This window comes from Chroicocephalus ridibundus, chromosome 7, assembly GCF_963924245.1.
Source record: "Chroicocephalus ridibundus chromosome 7, bChrRid1.1, whole genome shotgun sequence".
In the NCBI taxonomy this organism is placed as follows: Eukaryota; Metazoa; Chordata; class Aves; order Charadriiformes; family Laridae; genus Chroicocephalus; species Chroicocephalus ridibundus.
Genome location: NC_086290.1, coordinates 12,577,491 through 12,591,496, shown reverse-complemented (window position 1 = coordinate 12,591,496; position 14,006 = coordinate 12,577,491). Strand labels below are relative to the sequence as shown.

Genomic DNA, 14,006 nt, shown 5'->3' with positions numbered 1-14,006 from the left:
CACGTTTTTCAAGCAGGTCACAGGATAAAAAGAAACAAATGAGTCACGTTTTTAAAAATGCACCTGGCAGTTCAGTCTACTCAGATGCATTCATTTTGTCACCGGAGCGGTAGTAGGAAAACAGGTTAACCATATTTAAAAAGTCCTCAGAAATTACTTACAAATTACACAGTGGAGGTACAAGTTAGGAGGAGTTGTTCTGATGGAGGAGAAGGTAGTGGCAATGAGAAAGACGGAATGAATGGAATAGTCTAGCCAGCATCCAAATTCTCTCTGCAGATGCCATTCAAAAATAATCACTTGTGCTGCAGAATAGCAGCAGTTTAAAGACCAGATTTCCCGAGATATTTATTTATTACAATGTAGTTTCTCACCCTTTTTCAGGTGGCTTTAAATATTTCTATTTCTGGCTTCCTACTGCTGTAACATCGCTGTGCTGATTTGCCTAACTAGAATGAAAATTGTTCGCAGACCATCTTGTGTGAAAGTTTAAAGGGTGTTGGATAAATATTGATCCAGTTAACTGACGGCTTCACTGGAAAGAAACAGCATGGTTTCCCCTCTTGCGGTTTACGTCAGTTACTCTAACTATTTTTACATCCCTTCGGTACTTTCCCAAGGAATGACAATCTGTTACTGTGGACATTGGCTCAGCGAAAGCAGGACAGTGGAACTGAATCACTGGAAAAGTCGCTGTCTGAAGGCCCGGGAGATGGTTGATTGTAAGAGAGTTTCGATGAAGCCCTTAAACCGTCCTCTTTCTCTATATATCCCCATCCTGCTGATCTGCTGCTGCCTGGATCCTTCCTAGCCTCACAACACATATGGCATTGTGAACAGAGCGGTGAATTACGGAAATGCAGATCTGAATCAAGCCCTTGGAAAATAAAGCAACCTGCAGTTGCACGTAGCCGAACAGCAAAGCTGGCAGCACGAGTGAGTCAGCATCACCGCAGGAGCGTGCTCATCGTGCCAATGAGGCAGTCGAGGCAGGAAACTCGGCTCAACAGCTCAACACTTCTTCCACCCAGAACTCAACTGCAAGTTTTTGAGCCAAGGTCGCAGAACTGGTCGCGATTAGAAGGCAAAACTTGATGGTAGCGCCACCATTCCCCAGCTGGCTTTTCTTTCAGTACTGTGTAAATAAATGTATGGCACAAAGGAAGAAATGGAAACCAAATTCCAATTCTAATTAAGTTTCAAAATGTGTAAGTGGCACAGGGCTGGCAATGTAAGCTTTCCAGTGGATTCCTTACCTGAATCCTGTCAGGCACACCTGTACTGTCCATGCGGCTGGCTACATTCACCGTGTTGCCCCATATGTCATACTGGGGTTTGCGTGCTCCTATCACCCCAGCCACGACAGGACCAATATTGAGGCCTGGAAGGAGAGGAGAAATCCAACAACGCTTAGATCCATCATGTTCAAACCATGTGAAGCTTGAGGCAAGTTATACTTCAGACGATAAAAACCATCCTGAGGTTCATTGGTTCTAGCTGTGCTTTACCCTGACATGTGAAGCTACAGCCAAGCTGTGGGGAAAGAAACTTTTCAAGAGAAGTTGGCTGCTTTGATCCATTATGCCTGTCTGACTGGCAGCACGGGCTGGATCTGCTCAATCCAGAGCTACTTTGCAGTACCAGATAACAGGATAAGGTTTATTTGCCATCCGGCTGCCAAGCAAAATGCTCACTTGGAAGTCAGCACACAGCTGCTGCAATGCTGAGCGCCTGCGAGGCAGCAGCCCAGCGGCCTTCCACAACAAATACCACACTTGACATCCACACATTTCTTCTCCTTTTCTGTCTCTTGTTATTCCCTGACTTGAAAGACAACTTAACATCCAAGAATGGTGGAGCCTGGGACCGTGGGGGTGGTGGCAGGGAGTTCATCACAGGCAAAATGAGCCCAAGCTCAACCACCATGTGTGACCATGCTGTGGTAAGAGCTTCACCTGCACCAAGGTCAGTCGCCCAACTGCTTCTAATGCTCCAGGGAGCTTCGGTAATAACGCTGCTGCCCGAACAAAACTGCCCTGATGTTTCAGAGTGGCCAAAGAGGTTATTTTTGCAGTCACCAGGCAGAAGACAATTAACATCACCACACAGCTAAGGAAACATCTATGGTTTTAGTCTCCATAAAATCCCCAGCTCAGAGTGACCATTACCAATACTTAATCCTGTAAACACAGCGACATTACCTATCTTCATCTGGAAGTTGTTGAATGAATGCTCATTAATGTATTTCATTTGGTCCATTAACCTCATGGCAAAATCAGCCAGAGCTTTAATATGCGTCTTCCCTTCCTTGTCGTAAGTGGAATCGTTGAGGCCTGACGCAGCCATATATGTACTGCCGATGGTCTTGATCTTCTCCAGCTGCCGAAACTGATCTTCACTTATTATCTGTTCCACAAGAGAAGAACAAAAGAAACAAATAAACCTTGACAAACACATACATGCTGGTAATACCCTTTCCACGTGTCCTACCTTGGGCAAGCGCTACAAAGTACTGGACAGGGCCTCCACTACTCAAAGTACAGGAAGAAAGGGGATTAGGTATTCGGAGGAGTGATAAGGGAATAAAAGGGATTTTAATGTGAAAAAAAAAAAAAGAATTAAAGACTTCTAGAGGGAGGAGAAATGAACCATGGCACAAGGATTCAATAAGCCATCTTCCTTCAGGAGCTCAGCAAAGCACAAATAAGCTCATTGATCCAGTTCACTCTGTCCATCTAGATTTTCTGTGACTTACTTCATCAAAATCAGCAATGATCTCGTTGAGCAGTCGCAGACATTCCACCCCTTCATTGTTGGCTTCTAGCTCCACATAAAACTCTGAGAAGTTGCTTATGGAGGCGAACATGACAGCCACGCACTCACAGGACTGGTAGTACAGTTCATCATTTCGCCGCTCCTGCGCCAAGAAATGGGCTGCCACGTCCTTCGGCAAAATGTTGTGGAGGAGGCGTCTGTTATAAGCTTGCAGCTCCTCCATTTCTTCTTTCTCTTCAGTGGCCTGGTTTAGGAGGGAGAGAGAGTGATGTGCTTACTCTTTTTGTAACTGCTCTGGGGAGGGATGAAAAAGCTGAAAATGAACTCGCAGGGAAGACAGAAACAGAAGAAAGGGGGAAACTGCAAAGGAGGGAAGAACCAGAGATGCAGAAACTTGTGTTCTGCAGTGGCAGATGGTCCATCTCTTTGTGTGCACACGTGTATGTAAAAGCAGGCACAGAATAACACCAAAATCCAACGTTGTTATATTTCTGGGCCCTGAATTGGGTAACCTGCACAAGGTCTATTCCTTTTGGGTAATTCCACCGCCATCCATGAAAACACACATTTGGCTTTCCCAGGCAAGCACAACAGGTTTCAAGAAGACAAAGACAGCTTAATTATTGCTGAAGTCTAACTGTGTGAGTGGCATTATAATCCTCACCCTGCCCCACCAACCGCTCACGTAGCTAAATAAAAGGACCCTCCTTTTCTACAAGGTTTTCTGGGGTGCAGTGATGGTCATGAAGTACAGTTACCATGGAGCCTGTGAAACAGGCCAGTCTGACCCTCTGGAGAGGACTTTTCACCAGCTCGTAAGGCCCATGTCTCCCATAGTAGTGGGGGTACGCCTGGGTGAAGGGGAACTTGAGGAGGATGGGTCATCTTTCTGTGCTCATGGGTGTGGATTTGGGTTTAATGTTCGGATGGAATCAGCACTTCAGAAAGGACATACCTAGGATGTTCCTAGGCCTAGCTGACTTTAAAATAAAAGAAGCATTTAGAGTTCCCTAGATTACTCAGACTTCACAGATAACGTCTCTCTGGGGATTTCATTTCTCCTTGCAGACTTGCACAATACCAGCACTACTTCAATTCCTTGCTTGTGGTTGTAGGTAAAGGTAGAGAGGTGTGTGTGTACTGATCACCTCTCCCCCTCATTACCTGACGGTAGCAGTATTTTTCTCCCCTTGTTTTACTTTTTTGACATTTTGAATATCTCTGAGCAAAGAGTAAAGGAAAAAAGCAGTGTCAGGCAAGGACTGGGGACAGGGGTCACAGAGAGCGATGCAGCTTACGGGAGCCCCAAAGAGCCGTCCTGCGTGCTGCACCCTCAGCTTCAGCACCAGGCAAAATGTACAGCCTTTTCAAATGGGTCTTCTTCAAATCTTTTTTTTCCCCAATGACTTTTGTCATTGCTGGAGAGCTGGAGCCTACGAAAGGGCAGAATCTCCTGGCACATTTGGGCCCTGGTGTGGACAAAACCAGCTCAGCCATATTCTCCAGCGCCCACTCTGAGAGGGGAAAAGGGACGACCTCCCCACATCCCTTATGTTGATAAAGGCACAAGAAATACTTGCAAAGCGCTTACAACTTTGCTCATGGATACTGGTTTCTGAAACAGGATATTTGAAACTGGAAATTAAGTTAAATGAGGAAGGACCCTTCAGAAGGTGATCTGTCCGGACAGAACAAAGAAAACACTTGGCTCTCCCTGGGGAAACAAATGCTTCGGCCAGCTGAGCCCAGACCTGGAACAGGCAAGTCAGGTCATGCTGCCCATTGTTTTTACCATTTATAAATGAGGATAATAATGTTTATCTGCTTCCCAAATAATTAATTGATGCTTCCTCAGTGCCTCCTACTCCAACCTCTGAGACCTAGTATTTGAATGATGTCCTGGCATCCAGACGGTAAATAATCTGTAGAAAACCTGGGGTCCTGCGATTCCCTGGCTATGAGACCTGTATTGCTTGCTTAAGAATCGCATACGATACCCCAACATCACTCGTGGGCAGGAGTAGTGAAAACATTAATACTGAACCCAGGGACAGGAGCAAAGCGTGGCATTACCCGGTACTGCTGCCCAGGAGCTAATGAAGATTGGATTGCAAGCCAGTTCCTGCTGCTTAACAACAAGGTGAATGAAAATGCAACTGCGACTCTTTCACACTCCTGAACACAACAAGCTAAAGCTGTCTGAACTCTGGGAAACAAATCAGCAGTGAATATGAGCTTCCTATATTTACAAATCGTGTTATATTACAGGTTCCTGCAACGGCGACAGGCTCAGGTGCTCATTAACCTCGATCTTCAGATCTATGACACTTTGTTGTGGGCACCATCCAAAGTGCATTTACAAGGAAACAAAGGGTTAAAGTAAAAAAAACAGAACGAGAAGCACTGGGAACGCAAAGTACCAAAGAAGAAAAAAAGCATTAGTAGTATGCCGAGTTATATGCCAGATCCAGATTAAATTCAAAGGCACTTTATAACACTCCTCAACTCGATAGTGAATAGTTCAGTAGTTTTTATACTAACACCGGTGACTCTGTGTATTCCTCCAACACGGCAAACACCCACTAACCTGGAGTTTCCAGAGGAAATCAAGCCTTGCAGTGGATTCCACTTGCTGGGCATGCAAGTACAGTGCCAGGACAAAGACGGTAATGATGACAGGGGTCACAATCTTCAGCGCAACTCTTGTCATCGCTGGAGAGCTGCAGCCAACGGAAGAGCAGAATTTTCCAGTTAGTCTCAGCGTGGGGCAACACGGCTTTGCCACCCTCCCCAGTTCTCACTTTAAGGCTGGCCAACCTCCAAATAAAAGGCTTTTTTCTTTCCCTCTGAATCTTGTGTTAGTAAAGGGACAAATAATACCTGCAAAAAGCTGAGGACTTTGGCTCATAGGTGCTGGTTTCTAAAGCAGGACTATGAAACTGAAAATTTAATCCAACTTCTTAAAAAGGGTTAACATCACTATAAAAGCCATTCTTTCAGAGAACGGCCATACCTGCTCAGCCACCACCACGCTTGGCAAAACTGAAATGCTGACAGCTCTTCAGACTGTATTCTCTGTCTCTCCTGCGCTGGCTTCCCCAGCCTCCTGAGTCTGGAACTGTTCTGTGCTTACCGCGTCTCTAATTAATCACTGTTTAATCGCCTTTGTTTTGTAAGCATTCTATAAACTGAAAAGAGCACTAAGACACATTCCCTTCCCTTCTGACAAGCAAGCAAATAAAAACTGTTAAATCTGAATTAGTTATACGGTATGAAAATATTATTTTGATAAAACACCTGTGTCTCGTAATTACAAGCAAGGTCTATGAGATGCTCTATAAAGCAAGTTGACATAAGTCCCAGAGGGAACAGGATGCTCTGAGAGCAGCTGTATATACATCCATCCTCAGTCCACTCCGGGCATTTGCGCTGTGCTGCACCAGCTCGCAGCAAAGCACAGTCAAGTACCAGACACCGCTGGTGAGTCAACATGATGCTATTGCACCTTGTGAATACAAAATGCCTACCAGCAAAACCCCATAAAAATATTTCATGCCAAAGTGACTCACCATGATAACGTTGCGTTTGCAGAGACGCTGAAAAAAAAAAAACAAAAACAAAAACCAAGCAAAAGGTTAGTAGAGTGTTTGGCTCCCTCCAGCACTCGTCCTGTACATCAGTCAACAGCACCTCTGCAATGTGGCACCTCTAACGCTGTGTGGGGCTATAGCTCTTCTAAAGCAGAAAACTACAAAAAGACGAAGAGTGCGTGTGGGGGAAAAAGGTCATCTCTGCTACACTCAGAAATTCGGAGTGATGGTGCAACTTAGTTAATGTGGTTAAAATATCTAAGAAGCATTAAGAGTCAGACAGTCATTTGGGATTTCGAAGTCAGTGTGGGATGCTTAGCAAATGCTTGTGCATCTGTCCCTACTTCGTTAGGTCAGGCTGGAAAATTTGATCTAAAGAAGGAAGCTTTGGGCTAATGTGTGGTGAGGGGTAGCTTTTCTCTTCCCCATTTATTGTAGCATGGAGAGGCGTTTAATTCCTTTAACTCTAGCACTACTCCCTTCTTCTGCAAGTTGCTCGTCTCCAGTGCTGTGCCGAGCTGTGGGTACTGCACAAGTGCACTAACGAAAGCCCTTATGCAGATTGCCGTCGCTGTTCACAATACTGCAACATCCTCGTATGAAGCACAGCTGCTGGAGAAGATGGAGAAGGGTGTGCTGTTCTTACAGTGAAAGGATGGAAAGGAGCGCTCTGGTAGGTAGTAGCTGTCTGAGTTCCTGACTGATGGATTGCTTAATGCTGCTGGGTTTTTTCTCGAGTGTGGGTGGAGTATTAGGTGGCTGAGAACCACATACAGGGATCTTTTAAAACACTATTTAAACGGAAAGAGAGAGAGATCAGTGGTAAAATTACCATAGTGTCATTGATGCAATTACAGCTTTGCAGGGTATAACGTGATACATCTTTAGAGATGTATTTCTGAGAATATCACAGCTGCCGCGACAGCTTCAGGCCACCATTTTCTGGGGCTGGGGGCAACCTCTCGCTACAGAATCAGAGACACAAATCATCAAAATAGCCAAGGAAGCCTAACTGGGCGTAACATTAAAAAATAAAAGCATAGCGACTCTCTAACCTTGTTTGTTCCAAGACATTTTCTGCAGCTCTGATCATGGAATTTCTTCTGACATGGATCTTTGCAACCCACCATTGTCTTGCACACAATCTATTGTATGGCCTCTTGGCCAACTCCGTCACTGAACATGTGTGCTTCAACGTGGATCCAGTCTGGGAACCCTGAGGGACAGTGGCTCCCACCCTAAAGGTTGGATCTAGTTGCCCCATTATCACTCTGTCTTTTGATGGGGCAGATCTGACCCTCTGTACTGGGGCTGCAGCTCACTCTGGCTGTTACCGCTTGCTCTAAAACCTTCAGCAGAGACTGTGAAATGCAGCAAACCCACTATTTACAATAACACTTTGGATAAGTGAGTATGCCCAGTGCAAGCAATAATGGCAATCGGTAGGTTGCTCCCCCATGGGACAGACATTTCCAGTAGCAGATGGCTCTTTAATTACTGGAAGGCAACACGGAGAGAAGCTTGCTAAATACACTCCTGCTCAAGTTAAGTGCACATACATTTTTAGCAGGAAAGGTGGTTGACTTTGGGGACAGGTCCCATAGGACAGGAGCATCTCCCTTCTCACAGGCACGGTGCCAAGGACAGACAGCCCTCTAAATCACAAACCATGGCTGGAACAAAAATGATGGGCTTGACGAACAAAGCTCTTTGGGCTCCACTATGCAGGAACTGAACTTAGAAGATCACATTGGTCCATCACATCTTTAAAACCAATGCGTTAGTTTTATCTCCGGCATAGGGAAAAGGTAATATGATAGTCGGTCTGAGCATCCAGTGAAACTTCATGTGTCACCGCGCTGGTGTGTCGCTGCAGTCAAGTCTAGCAACTCCCAACGTGCTATAATCGGCCTTTCACTTGCTTGCATGCTGGGTGGGTTTGTACACAGAAGTGTGCAGTGACATCTGCATCACTTCTAATTAGTCAGAGTACCATAATGGCTGCAGAGCAGACAGTAATTATGTACAACGGGCACCCAATTAAAGTAGCATGAGGTCATGGCGTTTTTTTTAATATCAGCTGGACAATAAGGTACCTCTCTGAACTACGTGCTACATGCAGAGCTCCCATTTCCCACAACACACAAATGGGCTGCCAGACACTGGGACAATAAATAGCTGTCCATGGAGCTCTCCGGACAAAACAAATATCATTTAGTAAGAGATAATACAGCATCACAGAAAGCTACTTCTGGGAAAACATGCTAACCTTCTCCACTTTATTACTGACATTTTGATTGTGAAGTGACGTAAATTATACTTCTAAGTGCTGTAATTTCGCTTACTGCTTGACTTACAAGAATGAAATTATATTTGGGATATAAAATGCTTTTATTTCTCTAATTGTGTTAGAAAATGCTAAATAGCTTATGCTGTTGGAATACATAACATCTGCAAAAAAAGGAAGGAAACTTCGTTCTCCTCATACCTTCACACAAAGCTCCATGGGGTTTCCAACATAGTATCATTCGCTTGAGTTAACAAAATAATTTAAGTGATTACTGCCAATGGCAGTAAAAGCCGTAACTCCATTAATTGTTATGGAGCACACAGGAATGCTAAAATCATAGAATATTTATGTGAAGGCCAGAAGTAACCAGGTGCATCCAGCTCGAAGGGGTTAATGACCATCAAGAAGTTTGAGGAACTACAGAAGCCATTGGATAACATACAAAATAGCACTGGGAAGGACCACGGGAATCTTCTCAAACACCATCCTGTCCAAGACAAGAGCAACCACAGCTATCATCCTTGACCAATGTTTCACCTAAACTGGTGCTTTCTAGATCTCTGATTGCTGCTCTGGACTCTCCGTTATTGTGAACTGCCTTCTTGCCCCAAACCGGTAGACATATTCCAGGTTAGGCCTTCCCACTCCCGAGTAGAGCAATGGTCTACTTCTCATGTCTTACAGGCAACTCTCCTTCTTACACATCCTAGCATCATGCGCATCTTTAGACACCACCACGATTTTATTGACTCACATTCGAGTACTATTGTTGCCTACAAGGGGGAACGATCAAAACAAATAGTTAATACAACAAAGCAATTCCCAGTGAGAAATGAAGCTTGTGACAGAGGGTGCATTTGTGGATGTGCCAAATTTCCATCCCTGGTGTGACCTTCAGGAGAGGAGTAACCATGTCAGGGTAAGGAGGTTGCTACCATGATTAATGTGTGACCTGGTGATGACAAACTACCTTTTGTAACCAAAAGGGCAACTGTCTACTCCCACTTCGCCCTAGCCCCTGTGCTGGGAACTGCGCTGAGACCAGCTGGGATGCTGGATTTTTCAAATGCGGACACATGCCCAACAGCGACTGTCAGGAGATCACTAGCCAAACATCAAACACCACCATTCCACCACCCCAACCTGGGTTTGATATAACAGATGTCTGAACGTCTCGGTGGTTCATTATCACATCCCTGAGCCAGCTCAAGTTTGTTGGAGGGTTTTTTTTTCTTCTTTTTCGAGAAAAGACATTTCTATATTGGGAGCGTAATACCAGAAGAAGTGAGAATGACTAACTACAGCTCCCCATTTCTGGAAGAAAAAGAAATACAGATCCACCGTGATTCCAGTTACATTTTGTTATTAATAGATAGTTCATTAGTCAAGTTCCACATTAAAAAGATCTTAAAGGGAACCGTGTTTTCCTACTCTTCAGAGATGGAGAGCAGCATTGACAAAGCCTTTTGTTTACAGCCATGCCTTCTCTGCTACGATGCGCTTCTCTTGCTTGCACCACACCCTCGGCACTCCTGTCCACCTAATGCCACACTGAAATCATGGGGTGAAAGAAATCGGGTGAAGATTTCAGAAGTGAAAGGCACTTACTAGGTGTTAGCTGTAACCAGGAGATCTGCATTGTCAAAAAGGTTGACCCCTGGCACTTCCACAATGAGCACGTATATAAATTCAATGATTAACATAAGGATCAGTTTTCCAATACAGCTGATCTGAAGGAACACAGAGCAGGCCAGGAGACTCAATAAGACACTGTAGGTAAAGTACTGTATAAAGACAAAAAGGGGAAAAAAAAAACAGAAGAGAGATGAATGTCAGCTGGATAAATCAAAACTGAAAACAAAGGAAACTAAACAGAGGGATAGAAAGGGATTGAGAGTTATGTAGTTGAGCTGACCGAACATGTAAACCTGGGGCTGCCTGTGGGATTCTCCCATGTTACAGGAGATTTAAGTGTTAAAACTGAATCGATGGCGAGGAAAACTCTTGCATTCTTCATCAGGTGTTATTTGTTTTACACTCAAGAGGCACAGGGCTCACAGCTGTACAGCCGAGGTTGTGATGCAGGCTTGCCCTGGACACGGTTACTGAATTAGCAGAAAGCATCATCCAGTTATGCTGGCATATTTTGTGCTTTAAGGTCAAATTCTGGACTCGAATTCACATATCTGCACAATACACAGGACCAAGGGTATTAGCAATTCACACCACCAGGACAGATACTCACTTAGGGCCAGTTGGCAAGTATCGCCCCTGCTGATGTGACACACTGAATCCATCGGCAAGACACAGGCTGGACAAACTTCTACCAATGCCCAACACCATGATCATTTTTTCTGCCAAAAGATGCAGAAGTGTGCACACGTGTGCTGGTGGAGCCCTCTGTCACACCTAGGTGGTGGGACAGCAACTTCTGCCAAGCTGAGAGCTGAATGTTTAGCACGCCCATGCTTCCAAATGCGATTCCAGACTGCAGGTGCCATTTATGGCTTCTGGGAAAGTTAGCATGGATGTAAAACAGAGAGAGGCATGTTATCCAGCTCATCACCTTCCCGCTATCAAATCTGTGAAGATTTAAGCTTCCACTCTGTCCGGACAGGCCTATTTCTGCCAAAAAACCTCCATCAGGTGCCTGAGGCAATCCATCCTTTCAGTTAAAAGCAAGCCCCAGTTGAAGGAGAAATACGCTTATGCTCTCAGCTCATTTATTAATAGTTTATCACTGATATATTAAATTAGAGAAAGTAACTTGTACAGCTTGTAATTTGACTCCTCAGTTTCTAGAAAATGGGTGGATGTTCCCTGTGGCTGAGGGGTAGGATCCCACCAGCTCCTGAAAGCACAACAGGAGCAACAGACGACGCCTGTATCAGACCCAACATCTGCCCTGCAGAGCGCAGGAGAGGGACTCCTCACTACTTCGCCCGCTCATGGGCAGGACCTGGCTCAAGTCTGCCATAGCACCCTCAGCATGCAAAGTGGTTGCTCCTCATTGCTTAGAACCCCTCTCTCTCCTGAACTCCTGACCAACCTCACGATGGGCACAGACTGTTTCTACTTCTCCATTGTGCCAGATTTTGCTCCTGGGTCTTTCTGCAGGCATACTAAGAGCCTTTGCAGGGTTGAAAGTCACAGTAATGGTGGTCTCAGAAAACTCATGGAGTCAGACAGGGACCATATTCCTGTTAGGTTAAATGGAAATAGGTTCAGCAGGATACCAGGGCCTTCAGAAGCACCTTGGACATCTGGATGATAACAGATCAGCCATAAATCTGTCAGATCCCCATAAATCCAGATGACCTTGACATAAATTCTGCCCCCATCCTAGACAGATTTTTTTCCTTTTCAATTTCCAGTAGACAACAATGCAATTGCCGTGACCTGAAAAGTCAGAGAAAGGTCTTGAATAGCTATGCAAAAAGATGATTTTTTTGGCAAAGTATTCTACCAGCGTGTAAAACATATTTGTGTTCTTTTTTGCCATTAGAAGCATTTTTTTTGTTTTTTGTTTTTTTTTTTAAACAAGTTGTTCTGAAGAGGTAGGATTTGCATTTGCCGATTGAAGCAGACCACTATGAGGGGTGCTAACCTCTCTGAGGCCAGAACCTACTACACCTAGTGAAAGAATATATAAGCAAAGTTTTTCATCAGGACATAAAACAATGGAGGGAAGGGTTAAATCTATGACTAGACACCAGTTTTCAGTGAACTGGTTTTCAAGTAACACTGAGCACCCACACAGTCCTTTGAAATGACTTGCAGTTCTGCGTGCCATTAAGGACTTCAGGGAGAAAGTCCATTTCTCCTCCTACAGGCAGGATCCAACAATTGTAAAAGCCTATGATTATTCAGCCCTGAAGGAAGTTAAACATTAATGTGTACTCGTGATAATAACTTCAGACACTTAAGTTTGTGCGCAGTCGCCTGTGTCAGTCCTGTAATGTCAATCCAGAGCAACCTTGCTTTCCTCTGAATCACTGAGATTTATCGCACAGGCTTTATAGCCCCTTCTCAGATCAAGCTCTGCAACACATTTTTTTCAAGCAATACCTCTGGAAAGTTGCAGTTGGGCAAAGGACTGTCACAGAATCCCTGCAAGGTGCCCAGGCTGTAGTTGGAAGTCAGGTTGCTGATAAGGCATATGTCCACCCGGTCGGGAGTGATGTTGTATTCTGCAGCCATGCAGCTGGCAAGATCCACAGTGCTGCACATGAACTGGAGAAAAAGATGGTATTAAACTCAACGGCATAGACAAGGAGAAGAAAACAAAATAGTCTGCGTCAATTAAAAAGCCCCTTGGAAATGGCTGTAGCAACGTGCAAAATACACAAAACGAAATCACCAGCTTATGTTTTACTGCTTGAGCAATGGCTAGGTTTTTTCTCCCCCAAAATATTAATAAAACCCAGGCTGTGCACTCTAGGAAGCTAGTTTCGTGCTCAACTTCACGTACAACTTTATGTCTGAAGGTTCACAGGCAGAGGGGCTGTAGATATTGCACATACAAATATATCCTGCTGTCTGTGATAAGGTCCTGGTGCCGCTCTGTTTCTGCTGATGGGAATTTTGGAGCTGGTAACTTTCCCCTGACATCTCTAAAGCTCCTGCTGTGGGTCCTTCTACAGGGAAGACTTTAACAGCAAGGCTCGAGGGCTGATGTGCTATGTTATGCTAAGGAAGCAGCAGAGGCCCATTCTGACCTCCTCCACCTGCTGCTCCGTTGGTCTGTTTTGCTAATTTTTATACTAAGCAGTTCCCAAATGCAAAGAATCGCACATTATGCAGAAAAACAAAACTCTAATTCCTGCGTGGTGCTCAGCAGCCCACACCAGCTCTTTGCAGGTGACTATGGGGGAAGGCGGTGGGGTGTCGATGCCACTGAGTTACCGCCTCCCATTCAAGTACCTCAAGAGACCATAAAACTGTTCCTAAATCTCCGCTATGTGTATAGGGAAGCTGAGGCACGAGCAAGCAGTGATCTGATTTTTTAGGTGTTTAGGCCTCTCCATGCCAGTGCAAGTCAGCACTGACCCAGCTGAGGCCACAACTGAGAGGAGCAGAGGGCCATGCGAAGTCTCTTTGTAGCTACCTCCAAGCTCAGGGCTTTAACCCCAGACCCATATCTCCTTTTTTTTTTTTCCTCCTCTCTTAAAAAATGAAGTAAATGTATGCAGGGCAGAGAATATTCAAGTGGTTTTTTTTTTAAGTACATTCATCCTTCAAGCCATGTGTACAGGTAAGAAACCAGCAGCCACAGGGTTCCAGGGAACAGTCCACTCTGAGTTTGAAACCAGCAGCGGCGTTTGAATGCAAAGCCAGACCACCCGGGTCCC

General features: G+C 44.9%; 1 protein-coding gene across 1 annotated transcript in view; it reads right to left on the bottom strand.

Annotated features, from left to right (window-relative positions):
* The window catches only part of ADCY5 (adenylate cyclase 5), a 230,371-nt gene that overhangs the window by 4,767 nt on the left and 211,598 nt on the right, over window positions 1-14,006 (bottom strand). The window contains exons 14-20 of the mRNA XM_063340647.1: window positions 12,724-12,888; window positions 10,264-10,439; window positions 6,345-6,371; window positions 5,363-5,495; window positions 2,756-3,019; window positions 2,202-2,406; window positions 1,257-1,381 (exon numbers count right to left, since the gene is read on the bottom strand). Of these exons, the coding sequence (XP_063196717.1) occupies window positions 1,257-1,381; window positions 2,202-2,406; window positions 2,756-3,019; window positions 5,363-5,495; window positions 6,345-6,371; window positions 10,264-10,439; window positions 12,724-12,888 (1,095 nt within the window). The remainder of the gene's footprint in view (window positions 1-1,256; window positions 1,382-2,201; window positions 2,407-2,755; window positions 3,020-5,362; window positions 5,496-6,344; window positions 6,372-10,263; window positions 10,440-12,723; window positions 12,889-14,006) is intronic.